Source organism: Homarus americanus, unplaced genomic scaffold (genome assembly GCF_018991925.1).
Source record: "Homarus americanus isolate GMGI-L3 unplaced genomic scaffold, GMGI_Hamer_2.0 scaffold20465, whole genome shotgun sequence".
NCBI classification, from domain to species: Eukaryota; Metazoa; Arthropoda; class Malacostraca; order Decapoda; family Nephropidae; genus Homarus; species Homarus americanus.
In genome coordinates, this window is record NW_024756914.1 from 4,186,819 (window position 1) to 4,204,576 (window position 17,758).

Sequence of the window (17,758 nt, forward strand, 5' to 3'; positions counted from 1 at the left end):
AAAGTTATAGGGTGTGTAACCCAAAACAGTTGTTTTTTTTAATACGTAACTTTATTTCTCCAATAAAAAATTTTTTTATATTGGTCTATATTTCATTTCTTTTCTTTTTTTATACCTTCTGGCTTACGGATACCAAGTGGCCCACAGATCCTTGGTTTAATACAACAACTCCAACCATTGACCCTCAGCACCTTACAGTTGCACCCCTCAAAACTAAAGCCCGAGATCTACTCATGGGTTGTGGTTTGAAATGTACTACACCCGAAAAACACCTACTTTAGCCTTTCTGAGAAGATGAGGAAGAGAATCACTCATGTATGGTGTCACTGGCTAGAAATTTCTCTTACAGAAGGAGGCTGAAGGCTAACTTGGGTCAACAAATACTGTATATCATCTTGCAAAGGAATTTATTTGTGCAAACTGAGAGGCTTCCAGGCTAATATCTAGAGGTCTTACAGGAAATTCTTTTATGATTGGAAAATGATAAATTCTTCAACAAAGCAGAAAAACCAGGAGTAATATATTTCATGAACTGCCTTTGTACACTTAGCAGAATAATGTGTTGGTTTGTTACCAGAAAACGATTTTTAGGATTGGAAAAAAATAGGATCGATCCACCTATCAAAAGGCCAAAGAAGAAAAAAGTTCACTTTTTACAAAGATCAAAAGGAAGAAGCTCCATTGCTTATTAACAAAATACATAAATGCCAAGACTGAAATAATTTGATCATTTCATAATAGGATTAAATAAAAAAAACTCCTGCAGGAGGAAATTTGATATCACCTCCAAATATTAATTTAACTCATTAGAGATAATGTGAATTGATAACTTGCAAATATGGAATAATATATAGTCCTTTAATCTTGGTTAAAAGGCAGAGAGGCTGAGGAATGCTCTGAAGTGAAGAATGCACTCAGTCGTGATAATTCCCTACGACCCTATGATTAATATTACTTCAGAGTGAGTCTAAATTTCTTACTCAGAGCCAACCTGTGTGATCTGACATCAAAGTGGTCACTCACATAACTTCCTGGTTTACACAAAGGCCACAGTAAATCATGTTAGGTCAATATGAAACAGTGGAATGATAAGTCAAGCTTGGAAGGTCAAGTGAAGTCAACATGTTGACACTGCTTCCTGTAGTGAGGCAGGTTATTAGTGGCAGGGATTGGTCGTTAAGGTTGTCATTTTTTTTTTTAAGAATACCTGTACTGCAACTTTTTGCACTGTCTCAATGTATGTTGACCATTTGATAATTTGACAAATATGCCAATCAGTTTCAGGATAAAATAATCTTTTATTTAGAACAATTTAAGTAAATTATTTAAACTAATAGAATGCTCGAGATTAATGACCACAATTTGTAAATATAAATGGTCGTCAAGTAACTAGTCATTTCTCAACATGACAAAGACAAGGAGTGGCACTGGTCTCCCCATGACAAGTCCAAAGGTACAAAAAACCTTTCCTTGAGCACTAGAAAAATAAGAACCTTGAGTTATTACCAGGAAACCTTACAGTGGCTGTCAGTATAATTTTAGCAGTTGTTGTGATTACATTGTTCTCACAAATCTTCATCACATTTTCACTTGTAACTCTCAGTGCTCGTCTTGTTATATTACTATCATGGCCTGTGGAAGTGATGTGAAGATGGTAAAGGCTTAGTGAAAGGCCAAAAGCATAAATAAATATCTTGGGAAGTGAAGGAGGGAACTTAGTCTCTCTCTCTTAGAAATAAAGTCATTCAACAGTTTTGCCAGAGCCACATCACCTTGTAGGCCCACCACCATACAGAGCCCCACACTCAGCTCTTCTACTTTGCGCACTAACTGCTTATGAATCTTTTGAACAAGTCAATTTTGTTTTGGTTGACCTTCTGTCCTGTTAGTCAGAAAAAGAGAAACAGATTTATACTTTTAATTCATCTTAAATGTTCACCTTCTTGTTGGTAGTACTGTAATGCAGTTTACATCCACTTTGAACATGTTATGAGGCCACAGCAGTACAGTACTTATGGTGATACTGGGAGATAAAAGATGAATGTAGTCACACAAAGAGTTGCTGAGATAGACAAGTAAATACAGATGCTTACAACAGATCTACCTTACAAGCACTGAGAACTTAGATTCATTCTAGAATTTATTACTGTAGTATTTTCTCTTATTTTTACTACCAGGGAGCTATTATTTTTTCATAATTTATGGAGTACAACCCCTTGTCTCTAAAATCCTAGAATTCAGATTACATACATTTGTTTTTACTGAAAAGTACATATTGAAATATGTTGTGAAATATTCAGTACAATCTTGAAAACATTCCCATCAATGAAAAAGAATCTGTAACCATAGGATTTTTGTACTGCCTTATGCTATCAAGTGTGTTTGTGAGGAGCCCAAATACTTTCAAGTAGAAATATTGTGCACATATACACTATACTGTAATATTCTCAAAAACACAAAGTAGAGACAATATAGAACATGTTCTATTATGGAATGTTGTGGCAGTGTCAGAAACACACATATAAAATGGTGTCACAAAGTAAATATCAGCTGGAAAAGTGACAAGTACAAAACAAATGACCCAGAAAAGAATAGTATAGTAGCTGCCCACATCACCTGACAACCACAACCTACTGTGAGGTTATCCACACACCGTAGACTGTGCATGTACTGTACAACCATCCAATCCAATATTATTTACCCCCAATACTCCACAAGCATGTCTTATTACATGTACTACATAGCACTATAAATAAATAAGATAAACTTTTTACATTACAGATTTTACAATTCCAGTCGCTCCCACAGATTCCTGAAAGATTTAACCTTTACTTCTTAGAAAACCTCCAGTAACTACCACCTTAATGCATCATCAATCACTCTGCTACGGAGAAGCCTCACTCTATACATACAGTATGTGATGATCATCATTACCATTTTAAGGCCATTTTCCACACTTCTGAGGGCTAGCCATGATTACCTGATAGCAATGTCCCAGTTGCCATCTGGCAAATTTGAAGCAAACTTAACAGCTCAATGCCTTTGCGATTACCAACCTACTTTTACTGAGAAGGAACTGGGCGTTATAGTTAGGGCTTTTAACTGTCCTCTTAGCAAATTATAAGACAAGGTTCCAATTCTCTGAGGAGGTATATATATATATATATATATATATATATATATATATATATATATATATATATATATATATATATATATATATATATATATATATATCAAAATGCACATGGACCTCACTATACAAACAATACTGTACCTCACTAGTCAGGACTCAAACCTGGGACCTCCATAAAGGAACAGGGAGCATTACCAGTTGAGGCTCTCATTGCTTAATAAGATGAAAATTAAAATTTTGCTTAGCTTTAGAAGCCCTTGTGGTTCCATGATAATGCTCCCTGCTACCATTTGGATGTCCTGAATTCACAATACTAAGAGACCAAAATCAAAAGCAAATACTGTTCACAAATATATTTTCCTTTATTTGATATTCATTCTTAAGGCTGTGACAGAAGTGTTCTTCTGTGGATCACTCCCCCTTCCACAACATATTACCCAAACATCCATCTAGTTAAAACTGCATTACTTCCCAGTAATCAGCATCACCCAGCAGCAACATGTCCTTCCCCAAAAATCACTTGCTACCATTCTCTCTGCTCCTTAACACACATAGCTGTTTTCTGGATGCCCCATCCTCCCCACTTGTAATATTTGTGAATCTTTATACATATAAATACAATTTAAAAGAACTTTTGCACTAAATGCTCACCTTGCACTCTTTCAAAGCCATATTGGAAACTAAAGGCAAAAGCACATATGAGAATGTACTGACACTATGCATTCAGAAAAAATACGAGCTTTCTTTAAGAATCACCAAAAAGCCATGGATGCTTCCCAGGTCAACTGTGTCACCTAACCTGATGCAATATGTGTGGGGCGACTTTGGCAGAATCATGTAAATTCAGAAAATATTGGCCTCCTGCTGAAATTTACCTTGGAATTCCAGCATTACCAAAACCTACTGAATTAGTTAAAATTCCAAATTGAATGTGTATGCTGTATTAAAAAAGGATAATTATGTGAGTTTTGTATATTCAAGTAAACATGACACAGTGGTAATGCAGTTTCCTCTCACCATTGTGTCCCAGGTTCAATCTCCAGGTTGGATGTGAGAAAGGTGTTATCGAGTACAATATGACCCTTCCAAACACTGCAGGTTTTCTCTGGGTACTACAATTTCCTTGTGAACTAACTAATACTGGACAAGGAAGAACAAACTCAAGCGGTACAATGGGGGACTCGACAAGATACTGGTTTCAATGCAGTACTGTATATTAAAAAAAAAATTATTAAAATTTTATAAATTCTAAGTGATCTAAATATGGCAACAATCACGTACAAATCCGTAATACACTGTACTGTATCAACTATAAATGAACAGCATCATTACAAGCCTCATCTATCCAAATTTAGATATAGGTTGGTTACAGTAGGAAACATCATTCTGTATTACGTATATGAAACTGAGCAAATCTGAACTCGATTCCATTAAGTTATACTGTACAGTACTGTCCCAATATAAACAAGTACTGTAGTTATCACTATTTGCCAAAAAAGTCAATTGTGTTTCAAAGCTTAATCCTGATGCACTGCGATATATATATATATATATATATATATATATATATATATATATATATATATATATATATATATATATATATATATATATATATATATATATATATATATATATATATATATATATATAATATATATATATATATATCACGTATATATATATATATATATATATATATATATATATATATATATATGTATATATATATATATATATATATATATATATATATATATATATATATATATATATATATATATATATATATATATATATATATATATATATATATATATATATATATATACAATATACTGTATATCATGTTTGGGTTCATGTAAATACAAGGGTGAGATGTACTTTCCTCCACACTCACAGCAGGTGGTCAACGAAGGATATTCTTCACATACAGTACTTGGGTGATGGTCCTGTCTACACCCTCAAGTCCCTAACACTAATACTGATACAGTAATACTTGCTAGAGAATTTTTCATGTTCGTTTGCCTATAACATAAGTGAAGTAGCAATGAACAGCACGAAGAAATTAAAACATGCAAAAAGTATGAGAAGTGATTCAGCAAGTACAGTATATAAACAGAGGGAAGGAAAGGAGACCTGGAGAGACAGAAAGAGACAGAAATATGACATGGGGAGAACAATAAGATACAGGAGTGAGACTATAGTAATGTCTGAAGACTAATGTGAAGCTTAAGAATACTGTATGTAGCAGTGATGGAATTTGATAAAAATGATAGAAATGTTTGCAGAATTATTTTTTTTTTTACTTTTAGTATCAGTGTTACTTTCATATTCAAAGATGATAAAAAGCACAATCATATAAACTCAAGAATGCAAAATAAAGATAACCGGAAAACATACTCAGGGATATTATGGTTAATATTCAGTGTGTGAGAGTCTGAAGGAGGCTATTACTCTACAGTATATAGATGATTAGATAATAATGGCAGCATCTGCTACAGAGTTACAAATATTGGTGAAGGAATTTAGGAGATACTGTGATAAGAAAAATGAGTGTGGATGTCCACCCTCACCAAAAACTTCTCGAACGCTGTAAGCACTATGCAATCTTAAAAATGAACGAAGAATCTGAAACCATTCCGAGACTACAAGCCCCATTCTGCTCATTCCCACATTCATTGTGCCCAGGTGTTCAAGAAGTTTTTGTTGAGAGTGTACAAAAGAGCAACAAGGTGGTCACATTCAAGAGGAAAGTCTGAGAGTGAACTGTGGACGTCCAGGGGTATATGCAAAATTATAAGAAGATATTCATAGTTTGAATATCTGGGTAGTTCTTTCAATGCAGATGATGATGAAATGGAACTTAAAGCAAAAATCAAACTAAAAGACAAGAATATTATCAAAACTTCCAAGAAGACTTATGAAAGGAAACATAAGGACCACAGCAGGTGTGATGAAGTGTGTTGAAGGATGTGGTATATTTACGTTAAGCTGGTGAACAATGATCAGTATCATTACAACATACAATACAAGCACCATGATTAGATTTTCTGAAGGTTCTTGCAGAGTTCTGGGAGTGTAAAGAGTAAGGAATGAGAAAATCATTGGGAAACATTGTACTGAAAAGTTGTGGTTAATGAGTGAAAAATAAAGTATTGAGCATCTACAGTAGTATCAATAAAGAACAGATGTGGAGAATTAGTAAATGTGTATATGAGTGAGATAAGTTACAAAGAGTGTAGGGATGGCTATAAATATGGCAGAGGGAGAGTGTAGGATTATCAAGGGTGAGAAGAGTTGTATCATTACAGGAATCTACACATATAACATGATAATGGTGTGTAAAAGATGTTTTTCATGGACCACCCTGCTGGATAGTGAGAAAGGCTGATAGGATATTGGTTGATTTGATTTGAAAGATTTTTACTTGTTTGTTTTTATAAAGCATATGTGCTATTAATTGGATTAGTATTTATGATATCCTGCATCAGGATATCATACTATGAAGTATTCTATTGTATTAATTATACACCTTGCAATACAAAACAGATGCCCCTTTTCACAACAGTGGACAAGATTTCGCCTATTTACCTTGATTGTAGAAGGTCGCTTTCATGAGAGGTTGTGGGAATTAAATTTTTGTTAGTTGTACAATCACTAAAGTGCTTTAATATATATATATATATATATCACAAAATTTGACTATGGAACAAGGTACAAAGTTAAGTGATCTCAAACAGTATCTTTATATCCTCGAATTAGTACAACAGCTCCAGTGCCATAAAGCTACTCTGCCCCAAAAATGTATATGAGGCACTGTGGAAATTAGTGACAACTTCTACATGTATGTAAACTCCATTATCTCTGGTAACAATATCTCTAGAGTCAGTAGAAGAGAATGAACAAGAGTACTGTACAATAAAGGACAAAACCTGTGTAAATACCAGAGCTTGTGAAGGACTGTTGTTAGTGATGTGAGGTGTTTACTAGTCGCGGGAGAGAAGGAAAGGGTGTGTGGCCATGACAGAGGCATTGATTGGCCCAGTCGCCTTCCCAGGTCACCACTGATGTCTGCCCAGCTAGAACCAAGACCACCAGCACTAGCCCAATATACACCCCTTCATATATACATCTTATTTCCCTACTGATGACGTCCCGGCATATGTTTTTCTCTTCTACAGACTCTGGAGACATTGTTACCACAGTAAATGGATTTTGGCATACATGTAGGGGTCATCACTAAAGTCCACACCACCTCATATGATTTACAAGTATGAACGGAGCCAATTTTTTTATTACTGTAAAAGTCATAAGCCAATTAAATCATTACCTCTCACAATACAGTATGTAATTATTTTTTTTTAATTATTATAATTACAGTAAAGAGTACAATGTCTTTCTTTGTGTACTTGCTACAGTATTTCAAACAACAAAATTCTAAGAAAGATGATGAGCAAAATTTTAAGAACTTATATATAGCTTTAATTTTAAACTATTTTCAATGTTTAAAATGTTGAAAAAGTGTTTAAAACTTTTTCCAAATTGACAGCACAAACAGTAAGAACATGAGATATACGTCACAGATAGCATGACTGGAACACAAGAAACAAGTCCTCCAAGACACATCTCATCACATTATTCTGGTTGAGATAAAAATGACTGAAAAAACTCAAGAAACCATCAAAGGCAAGAGTGCAGGAATAATCTTAATATAAGTGTTTGCAGTGTATTAGTGACTGAACTGTACTAGACTGCCTTCTAAATATCGCCAGTAACCACTGATCAATAAGGCAAGTCCCATGGTACTTATGCTAAAAAAAGGAAAATAGACTGTATGGTTACAAAACAAAAATACCTAAATATTAAATGGGAATACTGTACTACAGTATTTAGCATGAACCTTCTTATATGTCAAAAGTATAACTATTCTGTTCATAGATGTAACTTGAAGGGCTAACACTGCCTCATGAGATAAGGTGTGTTAAAAATACGATTCTTCAACCAAGTGCAGAGCTCCTCAGCCATTTTTTATGTTGTAAATAATCACTATTCTGATAGCCTCTCATTTTACTTTATTTTTTTATCATTATGATGCTCTTTATCAGGTGTGAACATCCCATGGATAGTAGCTAATGTACTTCTAAATCTCAACTTGAACATGTTGCAATTTTCAACACCTCATACCCTAGTATCTAAGATGAATCTATAAAAAAAAATAATAATAATATTTTCAAGTATTCACAAACGCACACAAACACACACTTAAACACACACAAAAATCAAACAAACACATAATTGCATAGATGGTGCTCTGATAGTGCAATATGATAGTTGGGATTGATCCCAAACCTAGGCAGAACAGACAAGATATTACCCACTATGGTCTGCTTCGGCTTATATTCCATTGAGTATCTACACTATCTAATGCTCTCCCAGCTGCAATTTTACCACTACATGCAGTGGAAAAGTGGCAAGGTAGATATTATCTTCAATTTGTCATAAAAAAATAAAAAACGCAATCACAAGGGTAGCTCGTACCAATGATAAAAAATGAGCCAAGTTCAATCAGAGCACTGGGCAATATTCTGAAGAATGCTTCTTGTCTGTTTTAAACAGTTTTGATCACAAAGCCATCCTGGGCCCTTGATTAAGTAATCCCATCTCATCTAATTTATCTTTCCACAAAGCAGTATAAAAAATCTGCACAATATAAGATGCACAGCAAAATGTTAAGTGGAAAGGTACAAAAGCCATGAATGATAAGGTGAGATGAAGGAAACCAAATATAAAAGATTAACTGATGGTAACAACATGGGTCAGAAAGATAATGAAAGAGAAAGGAAGGAATAGAAAAAAAAGAAGATAAGTAAATAAGTAAATGTGGAGACAATGATCCTTCACAGTACTCACAGAAGTGGTTCCCCGGGCCTGCATAATGATGTCCTTTGTATGCCGCAAACAAACCTGGATTTATTCCGATCTGGAATGGGAATTTAGAAATCTTCATGTTACCATGATTAAACTGTTCTTCCGGGCACGGGCCCATTGGTTGGCTTAAAAATTCAACAGCTACTGCAGCCTCACTGATACTTAGCACTCCATTTATTCTTAAATGAATTAGCTAAATGATTTTCCTTCTGGAAACAAGATGTCGAATAATATTTAAGTTAAGAGGTACTTACAGTGTATATACTATATATACAGGTACTCTATTATGTTACAATAAAACAAAATTTCCTATATACTGTATCAGAGATGATAAATCTATCACTTCTAAGTCACTTCAATTAATAATTTTCCCTTTTCTATATGTTTACTTTATGAACACTCATAAGATTATGCTCTATATGTTAACACACGAATGTGAATTTTAATCTCTTCAGCACTTTGCAGATACAATGAGGCTGTCTATTGCTGCATATTAACCCCAAAGCCATTTCTCCAGTATATATGTAATGGCAATTATGTAGTTCCTATACGTCAATTCTTAAAATATTGTACTGATATTCAAAAATATAATCATGATGAGTTATAGTCACAATAGAATTCAGTGAACACAGTCAGAATGTTGAAATATCTGAGCCATATATAGACTGTTATAAACAGCACATTAGGGGTTAAGCTGAGTGTTTGGATACGATGAACAATCCCCAGTGATACTCACAATGACTATGTCCAGGTTAGGGCCCAGATGATCAGGTAAAGTTTTCTTGGCTACTTCATCTTCAGGAATACCATCAAATCTGTCGACCTTCTTCCTTTGCTTTATGGGTGCTAAGACTGGCTTACCATCAGGACCTAGTTGCTTCCACTTGCGTTTCTTGGCTTCATGGGCAGCTTGAGCAGCAGCTATTGCTAATGGGTCACCTCTGTAAAAAATTAATAATTATATATTCTGGACAAAACACCTATCATCTTCTTAAAGTGTTGATGATACAGTATTACTTACAGAATAAGGAAAATATAGTGATCTTACAAGTTTTCTTTTTGATTAGGCAAACTTAATATGGTGTATAAAACTTTTTTCAAAGATTCTGGTCTAGATACTAAAAGGAATTTCCTCAATGTACAGGGTGTCCACAATGTTCTATTATCCCCATGATTTTCTCTTAATTTGTTTTTTCTGGTTCATGTGAAAAATTCATCACTATGTCACATGACACAGGAAATTGCACCATTAAGGAATGTGTTGTAATTATTACCTGGATTATGGGTTCTATAGAACTTGGTATCCCTAGATCAACTTTGCTTAAGTGCAAGAAATTGAATTTAAAGGCGCGTTTTCTCCTATCCCGTGTTTGTCACTAAACTTGTAAAGAAAACTCTTTGACATATGATGCTTGTTTGAGTGCTTGAAGTGTTTCCTGAGATACCCCTTCACAGAAAAGTGAATTTTAGAGATAAATTTGCCATTTATATTAAAGAAATCACATAAAAGTGGCCATTTAGTTTTTAAAATTCACATCAGTATCATCGTCATTACTTGTGAACTGTTTTGATGTGGACAGCCATGGACAATAAGCACCTAATTGGGCCTTATTTCCTTGATGGTTCAATAAACAGGGCAACTTATCAGCAGATGCTAAGTATCTGGTTTATTCTGTGGTTTAACAGGCTGGATATCTGATATCATATGAGAATATCTGAACAAGAGTTAGATTAATCAATAATCCATTAATTTGTCAGTTCTAATTTGAGACTTCCACAAAGTCTGTATCTCACCACATGTGACTGATCTCTTTGGTGATTTGTGAAGGACAATGGTGCAATACATACACTTCATACAACAGTGGAGTTGTTAAGAGTCAGTGTTGCCTTGTGTCTAGGTAGACACTTCATCCATGTTAAGGAAGGGTCATTCCAAATGTGGCAATACTGTAAGTCTTTCTCTGCCATAAGAATGTGGTTCTCATACTGATTATCTGAACATTTAAGTGTGTTAAATACTCACTCATGTGAACCTATGAAAAATAAATATAAATATTTAAACAAAATTAAAATGTTACTGTCACTTGTGTTCACAACTAAGAATGGGGTGCAGACACTGGTCTCAATGTTCCAATAATGTTTAACCTGTTAAAACACTATCATGACAATGACCTTTGCTTTAAAATAAACATTATACACTCTACTATGTTACAGTTAAAATTTCATTTCATGTAAATTAGGTCAATGTATTTAATAAAATGATGAAAAAGTAATAAAACAGATACCCTGTACTGTACTAACTTAACATGTTAAGTGTTTGAATTGAAGGGAAAATATGGCTGCCACTAAATTCAACAGAATTCTGTAAGTTCTTACGGACGTTAGTGCTTGACATTAATTTGACTGATTATGAAAAACACAATTCCTTCACAATCACATTACAAAGTCTGAAGAAAATCTTTAAAATTATAACATGTAATGAAATATGTAATGAAAAATCTATGTTACAAATGACTACCACAATAAATGATACAACATTAGGTGGACACTGTACAGTATACAGTATTATAGTACTGTACTACGATAGTACTACAGGTTTGGAGACCGTGTACATTTTGTTTATGAATACAGTATTGTATTAGAATGTACAATTAGAGGGCTTAAAACCCTTTCTCTTATTTTATCATAAAGCAATACTTAACCATAGTAAAAACTAAACTGATAGACACAATTCAATGACCAGTTATTCAGTCATAGAGATGTTTGGTATTCTTTTTGGATAAGGCTTACTGATTATGTGAGGTAAGAGAATACATCAAATTATGTCCAGTTTAAGCAAGACCAAGTTCACTTTGGAGAGAGAGAGAGGGAGTGACAGCAAGATATATATACCGTATGTATAGTAGGTTGGGGATGTATGTACAGTACTGAGGTGTGGTTTTTGATATGGAGGTTTAATGTGGTAAGATGTGCTAGAGGGACTCTTTGTGTATGATAGGGAGTATTGTCTGCTATAATAAGGTCGACCTTGAGTAAAAACGTCGGTGTAGCTGTGCCATGTAATCTAAAACTGAATTGTGTTATACAGTACACTGGGGTCAATTTATGGGTGGTGGATGCTAAGGCTTATTAAAAATCTGCCTAGATGATACTCTTTAAAGCAATAGGATAAAATATATACTGTACCATTTAAAACAGGTTGAGTGATTCTGTATGCAAAGGAGTAATCAAAGAGCAGTATTTTCATTTTACCCTAAAAATCTTTCACAACTTGATGAACTTAAAAAATTATTCATTATACTGTGTGGGTATTATCTCACGACAATAATTAAAACCCAACTATATTATATGAATTTCTGATACTGTAATCTGAGCAAATTTATGGAATCTGAAATTCCAAGCAACTTCCTGATAATTGATCTGTGTTCATATAAGGCCAAGTACATGTAGTCTGAAATCTCTCACATGGTAAGCACATATGCCTCTTCCACCCATATATATGGAGCCTGGCACATAGGTGTGCAGTTTAAGCTCAGTCTCCACATAAAGCAGCAGTGCAGATAACATCAAAAGTTATTTTAAATTTCTTATACAAAAAAGTTAGCCCCCAACACATCATGGTAATTGACCTGATACTGTAGCTGCCATGATATAACTGCAATATTTATGGACCTTATACTTATGAAAAAAACAGAGTTGGATTCTGAGATTGTAAAACCTATGACACTGGTGGCACTTGAACCTATAGAGAAATTTGGATCATAGTTCATAGTCGACATGATACAGTACATGTACAACAAACATCACCAGCACCCAAGCCATGGACTTGTTCACATTCTCCCCAACAAAATTATACTCAAATAAAAGTAGGTAGTGCTACACCTGCCAAGGCAGAAGTACACATTCACAGTTCCTCATCACCTCTGGTTTCCTCTGCCCACGTCCATATTGGTGAGGGGAGGCATGGAGGGATACCCTGACAACAGTGCTCTACATCTAATGCAGCAATGAAATGATCTAAGGTGAGGCAGCAGAGGATGTACTGTATAACAACAATTCCCAGAATGAACTATAAGACACAGAGGAGGCCAGAGTATACATCATCATTGTTTTACTGCAATTTTCCACGACTGCGAGGGTTATCCATGATCACCAGATGGCAGCTCTCTCTGTTGCGCATCCATAACAGGATTTGTTGTGGGTAACATAGTGAGAGGCCATGTGGGTAGTGTCATAAGGTTGTACTGTGTGTGTGGCAGTGTGGGGTGGCATGGGTAGTGACTTAAAGTTGTGGGAAGTGGCTGTGATGTGTGCAGTAATGTGGGTAATGGCATAACATTGTGGGTGGCACTGTGGGAGGGTGTGTGGGTAGTAGTATAAGGTTGTAATGTGAGCCTCACTCCTACCTCCACTCTCCCTCAAGGATACAAAGGTTGCCCCAAGAAGTACTGCTGCTGTCCCTCCACTTTTCCAACAATGGTGAAAAATAATTGGATAGATTTGATACCACTATTCTATTCCCATGACCCTTTCATCATTATCCCCATACAGAAACAGGCTACCAAGCAGAGCAGTATTGTGTCATTCATTTGAAAAAAATTTAAAAATTAAAAATGACTAATTGATAATTCCAGGCCTATACATGGGTGCCCAGAGGAGGTGATAATATGCAGCCAGTATTGCCTCAGGTATGAAGAGCAAACATTGACTCTCAGAAGGTGACTCTGGGAAGCTGTTTTATGACTCAAACTTAGAAGTGACTCTAGGAAGTTATTTTATGACTCAGAAGGGCTGTCACAATATTAGAAATGATGTTTAGTCTGCTGGGTGATGGTGATGCTGACTACCCCAACTATTTCTAGATTTCAATATCCTTGAATTTGGAATATGAATTTGTCCACTCATGTTTAAAGTTGAGAGTATGGTGGTAAGTGGATGCTCAGTGTAAAGTGTGTAAATATTATTCATCAAGAAACATGAGTGCACATATACATATAAGGTGTATTATTGCAAGGAAGTAATGAACAAAACCAGGAGATCACATACTGTAAACATGCCGCCACTCCCTCCACCTCACTGACTGAGTGCGTGCCACCTTGCATTCCACTCCTATTTTTCGAAAAATGTATTTTAGTGAAGATACCGCATGTGTAAACAACGTTATTTGTGTGTAAATATCAAAATTAGTGTAACAAATGCCACAGCATACAAACACAACACGAATTTTTCACTCTGTAAGAAGATAGCATCATGTTGCCTAACATGTGGGACATTTGAATGCTGTGCAGGACCTTCAAATGATAATTATAATATAATTTCACTTTTGGGGAAGTTTACAACATTTCCAATGATATTACAAAAAAATAAATAAAATAAATCAAATTTTCTCAACGTAAATCAGTGTTACTATATTCAACAGGATGGGGTTACCGGTATTTGGTATTAAGTGAATGTATCTAGTTTATGTCGTCTAAGTGTAATTTTAATGTCATGTTTTGTGATTTAGCTAACCTTAACCAATTAGGGCAATCTTACATATCCATGAGAAATATTCATCATGTTAAGTACCGAGCACCTGGACCCAGACCACTCGATGATTACGTGTTTTCCTGGCCCTCCGGGGATAGGTCCAGGATCCATTCTCACCTCGTGGATGGAATGTGAGGTTTGTTGTTTGGACCACAGAGCCATTAACCTATTTGAACATATTAATAGTTTCCATTTTCAGATACAGTATACAATATACTGTACTGTTTAAGCATATTCAGAGAGAGTAATGAGGGTGTGCAGCCTCCCCCATCACTTTAGTCTTAGGGTGCCCTTAAAGACCCTGGCAACTAACCTCGCACTATCAATCTGCCCAGCCCTCCAACCATCATTGACAACTACCTGCCTTGCACACCAACTCTCACTGCCCACTTTCTGCCCTACCCAGCACTCCTACCTATCAATCTTCTGGGCTGCTCTACTCACCTCCCTCACTGCCAACCTACTGCCTGCCCACACTGCCCACTTCCCCTCACAGCCAACCTTCTGCCCTGTCCACCAAGGCCAGTGGTGTTTGATTCTTATTAGTTAATTCAACCCAACCATAATCTCATATACCTGTAGTTTGAAGCAGTGTGGTTTTACTGTTTTATGATGTATTTTAAAACTAATTTAGAGTAAACTGTTGTATGAATGGAACAAGAATATACTGTAGTCAATCATCAAGTTAAAAAGTATCACTAAAAAATATTGGGAACCTAAGCATGATCACAAAACATAATCAAAGATAGATATAGTCAACCATCACCAAAATAATAAAAAATTTCAAACTATAATTGAAAGCAACCATTTACAACCAACAGCACATGTACAATAACTGGAACGAATATTAAGGAATTACCTACATGGAATGTTTAGCATTTGAAGAATAAAGATGGAAAGTGACAAAAGGATTGGGAATGGTCCTGCCTAGGGCTGCTCCTCAAGTCCCATTAAAAGATGATGTTAAATATAAAATTATGGTAGAAAGTCCTTGCATTTGTAACATAAATAGGCAACATCTACATTTCAAGACAATTACAGTGAAGTGTCATATAGAATTTGACATACGTACATGAAAGACACAGTACATTCTGCAATTTTTCAAAGGAAATTTACTGCATAGCTATACTGAACATTGAAGTGCACAAGTTTTCTGTCTGCAAAACATCTTTTGGTACAGTATAATAAAAATCTAACAGGAACAAGCATTTTCTAACTCATATTCTGCTCTGATTTAGTATTTTCCTCTATTCCTTTTATTTTGTTGATATATTGTACTGTACCATAAATCTTCATAAACATATCCCTTCTGCATTTCATAACCTCAAAGGAGATGATTCTTTAATGATGTGTGTGCCTGTGTGTGTTTTGTAACTGAAGAGTGAAAGTGGAGCCCAGATGCATGATTACATCACACTATATTAAGCTTTTGATTCACAAGAGGGCAGTGTGGCTGGCACTGCACTCAACCACCTTCGCTTCCCTAACTTTACAAGTTAGGGAACCATTTACAGATGGGCAAACTTGGAGTGCCCAAGGATCAAACCAGCAACCCTTGGGACAAGAGGTGAGTGCTGTATCCACTCAACTGCACCCCATGAATTTTAATTACCTATACAGTACTGAATTTAAAAAACACACATATGTAAACCACACCTACATTTATGCTTATCTTTTAAGTTCTCTATTTTTATAGACAATAATAAAATATTATTTTAGAAAAAAACATGCAACAAAAGACTTACCCATTCTCCATAAGTTTTATATGTTTTGGTTTGCGGCCTCTTCTTTTTGGCTGGGTTTGTCCAAGGACTTCCTCGACAGGTCTGGGTGGTGGGCCGCTATATTCATCCACAAAACTGTAGGGATCACCCTCTCGGCCAGGGGGCCCTTCATGACCAGGGTGACTTTGCATTCCCTGACCCATATGACCTCCCATCTGGCCATACTGACCATATTGCCCATGTTGTTGGTCAGGATACTGACCCATATGGTGCCCCATGTGTTGTTGGTTCATGTGTTGTTGTGGGTGCGGTCTTGGATGGCCCTGATAGCCTGGGGACATTGGAGCCATGTCACCCATCCCAGGATGACTCTGGTAGCCCTGATAGTGTTGTTGGTGCTGTTGCTGGGTTTGTTGTTGAAGAGGGTAGCCCATGTGAGGTCCGTTGTGAGGGCCGCCGAGTGGCCCATTATGTGGTCCATTGAGTGACGTGGCATGCATGGATTCTGGGGTCATTGGGTGACTTTGATGCAGGTGTGAGTAAGGTGCATAGGGGTCCTGTTCCTGTTTTACACCCCCACCTTGCCCCAGCCCAGCATCTAGGGAGTCACCCTCATACCAGTCTTTCACTTCACCCTTCAACTTGCTGTAAGAAACAAACAACAGTTAGAAATTTTTATTTTTATAATTAAATAATAAATTGAGTCCACTCCTTATAAAGTACTGACATACTGTAATCTTCAAAAAATCTTAAATAGACATTATATGTTTGGAATAGCTATATTGTACAGTACTGTATACAGTATATCCTTAGAAACAGGCATTACTTCCCAAGGATAGGCTGCAGGAACACTACATGCAGACGAGACTTTCAGCAGACAAATTAGTCAATAAATTAAATGCTAACATGTTTCATTAAAGAAAAAAAATAAACATTAAGTACATGCAAACATATTATGGCCCAAGACTAATATGGAGATAAAGCAAGGTTAATGCTAAAACATAAATAATTTATTGAAACAAAATACTGTGCTTGAGTTAATATCACATAACAGAAATAACACAATACCCGATAACACAGAATAAAAGAGATACAACAATAAATGAGGCTGTATAACACACCTCTCAACATTTCACGACTTTTTGACATAATTGAGTTTCGGAAAGTCTGATGAAGAGTGAAAGCATCCTAATAAATACATGCACACTGAAATTTGATTTAATTCTCCCTGATGGGTTTCCACAGAAAGGCATAGGATAGAATTTCCTTGCTAAATTTCATGTATCAATGAATCAACTTACGCATGGGCCATTGGAACTTTTTACTTTTTTCTCCCAAATTACCCTGCTGAATATAAAGTACATATTTCTTCTATAATCACTGCTAGTTAACTAAAATTAAAATAACCGTTTTCCTCATGTACTACATACTGTAATAC

At 35.6% G+C, this 17,758-nt stretch overlaps 1 protein-coding gene across 12 annotated transcripts in view; it reads right to left on the reverse strand.

Annotated features, from left to right (window-relative positions):
• The window catches only part of LOC121857233, a 257,437-nt gene that overhangs the window by 14,998 nt on the left and 224,681 nt on the right, over positions 1–17,758 (reverse strand). For 5 of the 12 annotated variants that reach the window (XM_042353206.1, XM_042353202.1, XM_042353203.1 and 2 more), the window contains 5 exons: positions 16,342–16,965; positions 14,114–14,176; positions 9,804–10,008; positions 9,050–9,140; positions 6,731–6,748 (listed from right to left, as the gene is read on the reverse strand). In XM_042353206.1, coding sequence (XP_042209140.1) covers positions 6,731–6,748; positions 9,050–9,140; positions 9,804–10,008; positions 14,114–14,176; positions 16,342–16,965 — 1,001 coding nt within the window. The remainder of the gene's footprint in view (positions 1–6,730; positions 6,749–9,049; positions 9,141–9,803; positions 10,009–14,113; positions 14,177–16,341; positions 16,966–17,758) is intronic. The other 7 variants (XM_042353211.1, XM_042353210.1, XM_042353209.1 and 4 more) reach the window with 5 other exon arrangements.